This window comes from Oncorhynchus nerka, linkage group LG25 (assembly GCF_034236695.1).
Source record: "Oncorhynchus nerka isolate Pitt River linkage group LG25, Oner_Uvic_2.0, whole genome shotgun sequence".
NCBI lineage: Eukaryota > Metazoa > Chordata > Actinopteri > Salmoniformes > Salmonidae > Oncorhynchus > Oncorhynchus nerka.
The window spans coordinates 11,454,948-11,468,589 of record NC_088420.1 but is presented as its reverse complement, the minus strand read 5'-3'; the positions used below and the strand labels follow the sequence as shown (position 1 = coordinate 11,468,589).

At 39.9% G+C, this 13,642-nt stretch overlaps 1 protein-coding gene across 5 annotated transcripts in view; it reads left to right on the top strand.

The window, feature by feature from the left end:
* Positions 1-7,737, top strand: part of ptprsa (protein tyrosine phosphatase receptor type Sa) — a 459,556-nt gene extending 451,819 nt beyond the window's left edge. For all 5 annotated transcript variants that reach the window (XM_065009561.1, XM_065009560.1, XM_065009558.1 and 2 more), the window contains 2 exons: positions 2,828-2,963; positions 3,456-7,737. In XM_065009561.1, coding sequence (XP_064865633.1) covers positions 2,828-2,963; positions 3,456-3,524 — 205 coding nt within the window. In that variant the 3' untranslated portion in view covers positions 3,525-7,737. The remainder of the gene's footprint in view (positions 1-2,827; positions 2,964-3,455) is intronic.
* Positions 7,738-13,642: the final 5,905 nt, after the last annotated feature.

Genomic DNA, 13,642 nt, shown 5'->3' with positions numbered 1-13,642 from the left:
GAGGACTGGCCACCCCACATATGCTCTCTCTAATTCTCTCTTTCTTTCTCTCTCTCGGAGGACCTGAGCCCTAGGACCGTGCCCCAGGACTACCTGACATGATGACTCCTTGCTGTCCCCAGTCCACCTGACTGTGCTGCTGCTCCAGTTTCAACTGTTCTACCTTATTATTATTCGACCATGCTGGTCATTTATGAACATTTGAACATCTTGGCCATGTTCTGTTATAATCTCTACCCGGCACAGCCAGAAGAGGACTGGCCACCCCAGATAGCCTGGTTCCTCTCTAGGTTTCTTCCTAGGTTTTGGCCTTTCTAGGGAGTTTTTCCTAGCCACCGTGCTTTTACACCTGCATTGCTTGCTGTTTGGGGTTTTAGGCTGGGTTTCTGTACAGCACTTTGAGATATCAGCTGATGTACGAAGGGCTATATAAATAAATTTGATTTGATTTGATTTGGTATCTAGGGACAAGAGAAATAACAACCTTGATGACTGGTATCTAGGGACAGGAGAAATAACAACCTTGATGACTGGTATCTAGGGACAAGAGAAATAACAACCTTGATGACTGGTATCTGAGGAGAGGAGAAATAACAACCTTGATGACTGGTATCTGAGGACAGGAGAAATAACAACCTTGATGACTGGTATCTGAGGACAGGAGAAATAACAACCTTGATGACTGGTATCTGAGGACAGGAGAAATAACAACCTTGATGACTGGTATCTGAGAACAGGAGAAATAACAACCTTGATGACTGGTATCTGAGGAGAGGAGAAATAACAACCTTGATGACTGGTATCTGAGAACAGGAGAAATAACAACCTTGATGATTGGTATCTAGGGACAAGAGAAATAACAACCTTGATGACTGGTATCTGAGGACAGGAGAAATAACAACCTTGATGACTGGTATCTAGGGACAGGAGAAATAATAACCTTGATGACTGGTATCTGAGGACAGGAGAAATAACAACCTTGATGACTGGTATCTGAGGAGAGGAGAAATAACAACCTTGATGACTGGTATCTGAGGAGAGGAGAAATAACAACCTTGATGACTGGTATGTAGGGACAAGAGAAATAACAACCTTGATGACTGGTATCTAGGGACAGGAGAAATAACAACCTTGATGACTGGTATCTGAGAACAGGAGAAATAACAACCTTGATGACTGGTATCTAGGGACAAGAGAAATAACAACCTTGATGACTGGTATCTAGGGACAGGAGAAATAACAACCTTGATGACTGGTATCTAGGGACAAGAGAAATAACAACCTTGATGACTGGTATCTAGGGACAGGAGAAATAACAACCTTGATGACTGGTATCTAGGGACAGGAGAAATAACAACCTTGATGACTGGTATCTGAGGAGAGGAGAAATAACAACCTTGATGACTGGTATCTGAGAACAGGAGAAATAACAACCTTGATGACTGGTATCTAGGGACAAGAGAAATAACAACCTTGATGACTGGTATCTAGGGACAAGAGAAATAACAACCTTGATGACTGGTATCTAGGGACAGGAGAAATAACAACCTTGATGACTGGTATCTAGGGACAAGAGAAATAACAACCTTGATGACTGGTATCTAGGGACAGGAGAAATAACAACCTTGATGACTGGTATCTAGGGACAGGAGAAATAACAACCTTGATGACTGGTATCTGAGGAGAGGAGAAATAACAACCTTGATGACTGGTATCTAGGGACAAGAGAAATAACAACATTGATGACTGGTATCTAGGGACAGGAGAAATAACAACCTTGATGACTGGTATCTAGGGACAAGAGAAATAACAACCTTGATGACTGGTATCTGAGAACAGGAGAAATAACAACCTTGATGACTGGTATCTAGGGACAAGAGAAATAACAACCTTGATGACTGGTATCTGAGGACAAGAGAAATAACAACCTTGATGACTGGTATCTAAGGACAAGAGAAATAACAACCTTGATGACTGGTATCTGAGGACAAGAGAAATAACAACCTTGATGACTGGTATCTGAGGACAAGAGAAATAACAACCTTGATGACTGGTATCTGAGGACAGGAGAAATAACAACCTTGATGACTGGTATCTGAGGAGAGGATAAATAACAACCTTGATGACTGGTATCTAGGGACAAGAGAAATAACAACCTTGATGACTGGTATCTGAGGAGAGGAGAAATAACAACCTTGATGACTGGTATCTGAGGAGAGGAGAAATAACAACCTTGATGACTGGTATGTGAGGACAGGAGAAATAACAACCTTGATGACTGGTATCTGAGAACAGGAGAAATAACAACCTTGATGACTGGTATCTGAGAACAGGAGAAATAACAACCTTGATGAATGGTATCTGAGGAGAGGAGAAATAACAACCTTGATGACTGGTATCTGAGAACAGGAGAAATAACAACCTTGATGAATGGTATCTAGGGACAAGAGAAATAATAACCTTGATGACTGGTATCTAGGGACAAGAGAAATAATAACCTTGATGACTGGTATCTGAGGAGAGGAGAAATAACAACCTTGATGACTGGTATCTAGAGACAAGAGAAATAATAACCTTGATGACTGGTATCTAGAGACAAGAGAAATAACAACTTTCAAAATGGACGCCTGATAGAGCTGTTTGCATGATTGTTGGACTTCATCTGTTATACTGATGATAATAATCATCATAATAATAATTTGGTGGGTGCTTATATTGGTTACATTTCACACATAAACAAGTGTGTATTAATATGCATGTGTGAATTGGAAATGTTTCAATATCCCAGCACATCCCCTGAGATTGGTGTGTCTGTGTGTGTTTCCAGTGCGGGGGTTGGCCGGACCGGTGTCTTCACCACACTCAGCATCGTGCTGGAGAGGATGCGCTATGAAGGCGTGGTAGACATCTTTCAGACGGTCAAGATGCTGCGGACACAGAGGCCGGCCATGGTCCAGACAGAGGTGAGGGGTCACTCCGAACCCACAGGTTCTCATGGATATTGTAGGTTTTTGTTGAACATGTAGTTTTGCCATGGGTGCTAAGAATATGCATCAGCATTGTGTTAGCATTGATACTGGCTGTAAGTCTTAGAGCTGCTGCTAAGTTCGGCTTGTAGTATTATATTGAATATTATAAATTGGGTGGTTCGAACCCTGAATGCTGATTAGCTGACAGCCGTGGTATATCAGACCGTATACCACGGTTATGACAAAACATTTATTTATACTGCTCTAATTACGTTGGTAACCAGTTTGTAATAGCAATAAGGCACGTCGGGGGTTTGTGGTATCTGGCCAATATACCACGGCTAAGGTCTGTATCTGAGAACAGCCCTTAGCCGTGGTATATTTACGATATACCACAACCCCTCATGCCTTATTGTTTAAGTGAAGTAGCTCCTGTTCGCTGCTGAACAAAATGAATGTTGATTGTTGTTTATTTTGTCTCTGCAGGATGAATATCAGTTTTGCTACCAGGCGGGTCTGGAGTACCTAGGAAGCTTTGATCACTATGCAACGTAAAAATCCATCTCGTCCCCCGAATCCTATGTCCCCCTCAACAGTCTCCTGAGCCATAGAAATGAAAACAACAACAGCAGCCAGAAAACAAAATTCAACCAACAGAATAGCAAACGAATTGTAGATTATTATTCATTTTTAAGTCAACAAGAGTGCAATTCCAATTGGACCCAATGGACTTTGATGTCGTTGAGGAAACCGTAAATGACTCCATCAGCAGAACTAATTGACGCCCTCACTCTGAAGAAAGGAACCAAAAGTGGTGGCTCAAGCTGTGGGGTGGGAATAATTAAAGTGTTGGACTGCTAACCTTACCTCAAGTGTTCAGATGTGGAGGTGGACATTGTAAACATTTCGTGGACATCTATTAAAAATTAACTACGTTACAAACAATACAACAGTGAATGAAGGAAAAAAACAACTGGGCGAACGTGACTGAGGTAAAAAAAAAAAGAAAGGGGGGATTGGTAAAAACTGAAAATGGTGGAGTGGATGTAACTTTAAATGGGGAAGCACCTTTTCTACCATGTAAGGACAGAGGTTCACAGTTCCTAGTTGTTCATAAACACTTCTGATGGAAAACTGTGGTTGCCTGTGTACACAGATGATTGTCCCCAAAATGTCAGACACCTCTGATGAGACAAACACACTGAGTTAACGGTAAGGTACTGGCAACAGAAGTCGACCTCCATTCGGGACCCCCTACCACACTCATCCTTCTCTCTAAGCAAGATAACTTCTACTGCCCATAGATCTGTTACAACCTTAGAAGCTCAACTCCCAACATGTCCATCATCTCGTACAAAGGGCAGCCCTATATCCCTTCAACTCTTTGGGCTAAGAGGAGCTTCTGCAGTACAGAATATTCCGGGGGAAAGTGATGACAGTGTCATATAGTGTCTGCCAGCGGTGGATTAATGCCGTTTCACTTTCTCCATCACTTGACGTGTGGAGCTTCTTGAGGACAAACCCCAACATGTTTATACAGTAACCACTGACATAGCTCTCTTAGCCTCAGTCACCATGGAAACTGGGTGAAAAGAGACCACTCTTGCAAGACCAGATGAATGACAATGAAGTCCCTTGACTTTTTACTGTCACTCTTCGTTCAGGACTAGTTTTTACTGGTGCAGGGCCCAACATATTGACCGAGTGGAATCACCACAGGAGAACTTGGCATGGTGAATGGCGGCAACTGAGCTCTCTTTGCAAACTTGTACAGTGACCAACAACCCATTGTAATCATTTGTTAATTTTGTCTTACAATTACTTGTATTTCTGGGGGTTTTCTGTCAATACTAAACATGCTGCTTATTCTCCTGTATGCTGTAAGTGTGACTGTGGTATGGGATGACAATGGAGGTGCCTGGTCTGGCGGTGTCAGTTTGCACCCATGCGACTGAAACTGAAAGTGCATCCACATGTTATGCCCCCGCCCCCTCCCCCATCAACTCCTCTCGGCCTCCTCTGGACTCACTGTCTCACACGACATTCATGTCCCAAGCTTGACTTAAAGAGAGAGACTAGCTCTCTACTAACAGTGGAAGGACAGTGGTTCAAAGTTGTGAGGAACTGAGTTGATAACCCAGAGAAAGGTTCCTGTCTTTTCTCTTCCACCTATTGGCCAAAGGCCACTGTGGATGACTGGCCACAGGCCACTGTGGATGACTGGCCAAAGGCCACTGTGGATGACTGGCCAAAGGCCACTGTGGATGACTGGCCAAAGGCCACTGTGGATGACTGGCCAAAGGCCACTGTGGATGACTGGCCAAAGGCCACTGTGGATGACTGGTCAAAGGCCACTGTGGATGACTGGCCACAGGCCACTGTGGATGACTGGCCACTGTGGATGACTGGCCACAGGCCACTGTGGATGACTGGGGAAGATCTGTTGTGATGTGAAAGTTATGTCCACGATAAAAATGACTTGCACATCACGAAACTTGAAATCTAAACAATAGCAGGTCCGATTCTACCCACTATGTACACGTGTCTGACAAAAACAAGCCCTCAAAGCCCACAATTGTATTTTTTCTCAGAGGTCTGTGCTTTGGTATACCCAGGAGTATGCTTTTACAATGGATTCTGGGAAGGTTTTGGGATTGGTATGTACACTAACAGAGTGATGAAAGGAACTGTTTGTAGTCTTTCTTATTTCAAAAAAGCCTTATTGTTAATGTAACATTATGGAAACATGAATGTTGTGTTATGATGACTATTGTTATTTTACTTTACATAGCTTACTTTTAATTTAAATTTTTTGTTTCGTTTTTTTAACAGAGATATTGTATCACCTTTTTTTTTTAAATTAGCAGGAAAAAAATGTATGCTTATATGTTCATATTATGTTAAAAGACATTATATTTTTTCACTATAGAAATGTTATGTATAACTTGTGGATGTGTGCATATATATATATATCGCACATTCATATATATTTAAATGAAGAATATAAAGATGTATCCAAACATATTTTTTTCTGTTTCTTATTTTTAGGTATTTTTTACCATAAACTTTCATTTTGCTCATGTAAAATTCTGATGGATTTGTTTTGTAGCCATGAACTTAACCTTGGGAAATATTGTGTGTTTCTCTGGAAACAATTAGGGGAGGTGTCTGGCCTCGGGCGCCGCTCCTGCAACCCTTTTTAAATCCTACCACTTCGTAGACCTGTGCCGATAAGGAGATGGTGTCTTTTTAATTGTTGTTGAAATTACTATTATCATTATCTAACAATAGTCATGTATTTGTTTGAGTATTATTTTCATATGTAGTAGATTAAATAGTCTACAAAGCATTCAATTGGAGGAAAGGTATTACCCATTTTGCTGAATTTGCCAGACTAAAGGTGCTGTACTTTTTGACCATGTACAGACCGTCATCTCCCTCTTTCTCAGAAGTCCATAATTTCCTCCTCTTTATTTTTATTTTTATTTTCAGACACAACACGATCATCCATTTGTTAGATATCAACTATGATCCAGAATATAACACCTGTAAATAAACAAACATATAGATTATATGTATTTGTTTGATTTAACTCTCAACGCTCTCTTACTTCAGATCAAATACTGAACTGCAAAGATAAGGTTCTGCTTATTGCAAAGTTCACAGTGTAAAGTGTACTTTCTCCCTTTGTAACATTTGTAGTCCACTCTGCTCTTTGTTCTTAAGTCCCCTCCTTCTTTGTCATATCTGCCATGTTAGCAATATCCCCTGCTAGCCACCCACAGCTAACTCTGTTATGAGAGGTCAATGACGACCCATAACTTTTGCCTCAGCACAGGCTTCTTGCAATCAAAATGGCGCCTGCTCTCTGGCCCCAAAGTGAACAGGGCTGGGAAACGGCAACCAAAGGACTATTCCTTTCCAAAACAAAAGCTCTATCTTTCCATCCCCAAAAAAGGAGAAGTGCTAGTTCCCAACTGCCTAAAAAGCCAAGAAGTGGATTGTCCATTGGCAGTCATAGAGAGAAACAAGAGATTTTCTCTACTACTTAGCAACTGGCCATAGTGCGATGACACAGCCATTAAGGGCAAAGTACTACAGTACACTTTACTACTACCACTGACCCTGAATCATGACATGATGTAAGAGGGTTCATTATACTGTAAGAACCTAGTACCATACTGTGTTCATTCTTATTATTATTTTTATGTTTTGTTACGGGATGCAGAATGAGTCAGGACTGAATGAGAAGGAGCCGTGTGATGCAAAGACTAGGACGAAGGAAGACGAAACAACGAAAGACATTTCCAGCATATCCTTTTCAAGTGGGAATCGCAGACCTTTTCATATGAACAAATCTTGAAATTATCTTGAAATTAGGACTTTTTTATGACTGAATTCAAAGACTGGTTAAGGGCCAATGACAAAAAACAAGACTGGACATCTTTGGAAGTTTGTGCGATGTGTTACTCTTTGACTTCATGTTAAGATGCCAGACTTTTGACAACAATAGCAGCCAAATCTACTGGAATGTTCGACCGAGGTGGGGAAAATAACAAAAGAGACAAATTACTATAAAATAATAGAACCTATACGTACAACAGCCAACAAAAAGATAAAAAACCTAAGCTCAATCAAAATAGTTTTTCTTTGTATGAGGGCCAAGTGCTATCGCTTTCAAACTGTTACTTCTAACTGAAACAATGATTGGTTAAAAACCACTGTGTATGTAGATATGTTGACTTTGTATTAAAAAATGTTGTCTGAATTTGTGCTCTTATGTCGTTTTATTCATCTTTGCCCAACTATTGCCCAGATTTAAGTACAGTTAATTAGACCATCTGTGTATGGTAATAGTACACACATTATAACAACAAATAATAAATAAATGTGAATACTTAATTCTAGTATTTGAAAGGAAGGACTACATCTACAGGTCACAGAGTACAGGCTAGGTGCATTGTACATTAAGCGGTCTTTCTTCCAGGAAGACATGCTACTGTACCAATAGTCACTGTTCCATTATTCCGTGTTGCGTTCGTAAACATTGTTAAATCATATGTGTTATTGATTAAGACACTCTTGTTTGTTTCTTCCACCACTGTTTGTAAGTCATGGCTGTGTCCCCCTAATGGGAGCTTATTGTGAACACATGTATCTGCACTAATCTGTACATCTATACATCTATGTACACCTATAGCCCAGTAAAACATCAATTATCTCAAGTAGCAGACATAACAGGTTGTTTAAAACTTCTCAGGGCTGAAATCAGGGCTGATATGACAACAGCCAGTGAAAGTGCAGGGCACCAAATTCAAAACAACAAAAATCTCATAATTAAAATTCCTCAATACATGTATTTACAGCGAAAGCACCAAAAACGATTATGTTAGGTCACCACCAAGCCACAGAAAATCACAGCCATTTTTACAGCCAAAGATAGGAGTCACAAAAAGCACAAATAGAGATCAAATTCATCACTAACCTTTGATGATCTTCATCAGATGACACTCATAGGACTTCATGTTACACAATACATGTATGTTTTGTTTGATAAAGGTCATATTTATAGCAAAAGATCTGAGTTTACATTGGCACGTTACGTTCAGTAGTTCCTAAAACATCCAGTGGTTTTGCATAGCCACATCAATTTACAGAAATAATCATCATAAATGTTGATGAAAATGTAAGTGTTACACATGGAATTTTAAAAAGGCTTTTCGGCAAAAGCATAAGAAGCTATTATCTGATGATAGCACAACAGTAAACAAAGAGGGTAGCATATTTCAACCCTGCAGGCGCTACACAAAACACAGAAATAAAATATAAAACATGGCTTACCTTTGACGAGCTTCTTTTGTTGGCACTCCAATGTGTCCCATAAACATCACAATTGGTCCTTTTGTTCGATTAATTCCGTCCATATATATCCAAAATTTCCATTTATTTGGCGCGTTTGATCCAGAAAAAAACTGCTTCCAAATTGCGCAACGTCACTACAAAACATTTCAAAAGTTGCCTGTAAACTTTGCCAAAACATTTCAAACTACTTTTGTAATACAACTTTAGGTATTTTTAAACGTTAATAATCGATCAAATTGAAGACAGGTCTATCTGTGTTCAATACAGGAAGACAACAAACCAAGCTACTTTTCAAGTCTTGCGCAACTCTCAACAGTGTTATGCAGTACCTAGATGGCCGTACTTCTTCATTGTACAAAGGAATAACCTCAACCAAATTCCAAAGACTGGTGACATCCTGTGGAAGCGGTAGGAACTGAAAACAAGTTCCTAAAAAATATAGTTTCCCAATGAGATCTCACTGAACAGACAGAGACCTCAAAAAAGACAAATCTGAACAGTTAGTCCTCTGGGTTTTGCCTGCTACATAAGTTCTGTTATACTCACAGACATGATTCAAACAGTTTTAGAAACTTCAGAGGGTTTTCTATCCAAATGTACTAATAATATGCATATCTTATGTTCTTGGCATGAGTAGAAGGAAGTTGAAATTGGGCACGCTATTTATCCAAAATTGAAAATGTTGCCCCCTATACCTTAAGAAGTTAATGCATCCGCTGTGTCAGATTTCAAAAAAGATTTACGGAAAAAGCAAACTGCAATAATCTGAGAACGGCGCTCAGAAAACAAATTAATTTATCCGCCATGTTGGAGTCAGCAGAAATCAGAAATAACATTATAAATATTCACTTACCTTTGATGATCTTCATCAGAATGCACTCCCAGGAATCCCAGTTCCACAATAAATGTTTGATTTGTTCGATAATGTCCATCATTTATGTCCAAATAGCAATTTTTGTTAGGGCATTTCGTACACAAATCCAAACGCACATGCAGGTCCAGCCGAACGTCGGACGAAAAGTTCAAAAAGTTATATTACATGTCGTAGAAACATTTGAAACTCCGTATAGAATCAATCTTTAGGATGTTTTTTCATAAATCTTCAATAACGTTCCAACCGGAGAATTCCCATGTCTGTAGAAAAGCAATGGAAGCAGGTCGCTCTCATGTGAAATGCGAGTGACCAGCACGTGGCTCTCTGCCAGACACCTGACTCATTCCCCTTTCATTCAGCCCCACATCACAGTAGAAGCCTCATTCTAGATTCTAAAGACGGTTGACATCTAGCCTTAGGAAGTGCAACTTGACTCATATCCCACTGTGTATTCGATAGGGGCTGAGTTGAAAATCGACAAACCTCAGATTTCCCACTTCCTGGATTTTTTCTCAGGTTTCTGCATGCTATATGAGTTCTATTATACTCACAGACATCGTTCAAACAGTTTAGAAACTTCAGAGTGTTTTCTATCCAATACTAATATGCATATATTAGCAAGTGGGACTGAGGAGCAGACCGTTTACTCTGGGCACCTCTGGGCACCTTATTCATCCAAGCTACTCAATACTGCCCCCAGCCATAAGAAGTTAAAATGTGTTACAAACATCTGTAGACCTACCTACTCCATTTCACTGAGAACCACTGTGGGCTTGCACCATGCATCCACAACATCTGTAGACCTACTTACTCCATTTCACTGAGAACCACTGTGGGCTTGCACCATGCATCCACAACATCTGTAGACCTACCTACTCCATTTCACTGAGAACCACTGTGGGCTTGCACCATGCATCCACAACATCTGTAGACCTACCTACTCCATTTCACTGAGAACCACTGTGGGCTTGCACCATGCATCCACAACATCTGTAGACCTACCTACTCCATTTCACTGAGAACCACTGTGGGCTTGCACCATGCATCCACAACATCTGTAGACCTACCTACTCCATTTCACTGAGAACCACTGTGGGCTTGCACCATGCATCCACAACATCTGTAGACCTACCTACTCCATTTCACTGAGAACCACTGTGGGCTTGCACCATGCATCCACAACATCTGACAAACCATGTAAGGTATAATCAACATGGGGCTCTATGCGTTCTCTGGAAAAGAATGAACGACATGAAACTCCCCTTTCACAGAGTTGCATTATTTTCCAGAGAACGCATAGAGCCCCAAGTTGATAATCCCTTTTATACCTTGGCTATGATTGAACAAATTTACCACTACAAATGTGTTCATTTGCAGGTATAAATGTGTTTAACATCCACTGAAGTAGCTAGCAAGTTTACTAGATAGCGACAATAGTTGCCTTGGTAATCAAACCAAAATATTTGCTAGTTTAACTAACCAAACCATCAGTCCTAGCTTGCTATTATGAAAATGTAATTCAACAATGCCAATAGTGTTTTCAATTCGACTTTTGCTTTCAAAAGCAGCTCAAACAGAACATTTAAGAACTATAGCCAATTAATTCTACCGTGCAAATATAATGGGCATTATAGGGAAATAATGCACACTTCTAGAATGCCCTTCAAGCCAATCAGAAATGAGTATTCAACAATGCCATGGTATAAATAGATGTACAATGTGAACACCCATTACATTTGAAACCACTACTTGTTAAGTGTCAAATTCACCACTTAATGGTCATTCAAATCGATTAGTCTCCCTACAGATCCATAATTGACCTGTGAATCACTTGGTTTTGTGTTTTCCCTATATTTGCTCATGTCCTAATTTAGAAACAGAGAAGTTGGTAAAATGCCTTCAGAAAGTATTCAATATGTCATATTTCTTCCTTGAAACAATTTATCAAAATACTGTAGCATTCATATGAAGGACTGCTCCTTGTAAGGAGTACCAAAATGGCGTGGCTTCAAAGCCTCTCATTAGCCAACCCTGTGTATTGTTACAACTTTCATTAAAAGATTACACGTTTAGCTATTTTAACAAGTCACAATGACAGCATTCACACAAAAATGTCATAACCTTATTATGAAAAAAGGAAAATGTCCGTCAAGACTGAAGTGTTTAACTTTTTTATGATTCATTCAGGAAATACTATAGGCCTTTAAGTTTCCACAGGCATATGCTAATTTGCTTGTAATAAGAATGTGGTAATCAGTTATGCCTGTCACATGAAAGATCAGTCTGTTGGAACACAGAGTATGTTAATCCAACATTATTGTCTACATTATTAGGTTCTGGAAATCTCCTAGAAGAGTGTAATACAGTTAATATGACACACTACTTCAAGTATACTAGTAGTAATTGTCTTATTCAACAGAAGCGGCTGCTGAAGTCAATGACAAGCCCAGAGACAGCCGAGCTAGGGAAGTAGGATGGTACTTATGCAGTGGTTCAAATGGAAGCTTGTTAGGACCTAGCTAAGCAAGCGATCAAAGAATCGATGTGACACTGGACCCAAAAGGAGGAGAAATGTGTAATAAATGGCAAAGCGATAAATTGGATTATCCACAGCCCCGTGGCCGAGCTTTCTGTTGCAAATGACAAATCAATCCAATCAGGCCTGGGAAAGGGACCAAACGGAAAAGGCCTCATGTTGTGCAATATTTTGGAGGTTATCTATTTGCCTTTTCGAATGCTGCATTATGGGGTTTCTCTGCAGTAGGCCTATGTGGTAGCATGATATTCAGAAATTGAAAAAATAAATAACTTGCCATTTAGATGTTTACAGTGGGGCAAAAAAGTATTTAGTCAGCCACCAATTGTGCAAGTTCTCCCACTTAAAAATAAGAGAGAGGCCTGTAATTTTCATCATAGGTACACTTCAACTATGACAGACAAAATGAGAAGAAAAAAATCCAGAAAATCACATTGTAGGATTTTTTATGAATTTATTTGCAAATTATGGTGGAAAATAAGTATTTGGTCACCTACAAACAAGCAAGATTTCTGGCTCTCACAGACCTTTAACTTCTTCTTTAAGAGGCTCTTCTGTCCTCCACTCGTTACCTGTATTAATGGCACCTGTTTGAACTTGTTATCAGTATAAAAGACACCTATCCACAACCTCAAACAGTCACACTCCAAACTCCACTATGGCCAAGACCAAAGAGCTGTCAAAGGACACCAGAAACTAAATTGTAGAGCTGCACCAGGCTGGGAATGATTGGAATCAATCACTGCCGGATGTGATACAGCCTGGAATCAAACAAGGGACTGTGTGACACCTCTTGCACTGAGATGCAGTGCCTTAGACCGCTGCGCCACTCGGGAGCCCTCAACATGAGGGATGGGTTGTTAACTTTCCTTCCATAGGCTACATGTGATAAATTGTCTCATACTGTGCATGTTCTCTAACAGATCCACATAATCATATTACTCCTATAGACTGAGACTGTGGAGAGACAATCCTAAAGTAAAATAGATCGCTGTTGGATGATATGCTTAAAATGTTTTATGGCTTGAAATCACCTAATGTTAGAGGGCATTTATTTTATAACTTGGTAGTTTTGCGTGTTATAATAATGTTTAATATGAGAAGCAAGCGATTAGCTATCTCTCACTAGATCTCTCATGCATCAGAAACATCAGTGAGGAGACAGCAGTGGCCTTTATCAAAAGAATAGCTCTCTCTCTCGCATCCACATGGCTTTGCTGCCATCTCCTGGATAGAATAGAATTGTGAATTGTATTATTTTGTCATAGATTCACAGCGGTACTGTTGAAACCCCGATGATATTCACATAATTTCTTCGTGAACAAATGGTAAATCAGATTTAGTTAGTCTGCAAAGACTGAAGACGCATTAATGTAAGAAAATACACATTTTAAGACAGTA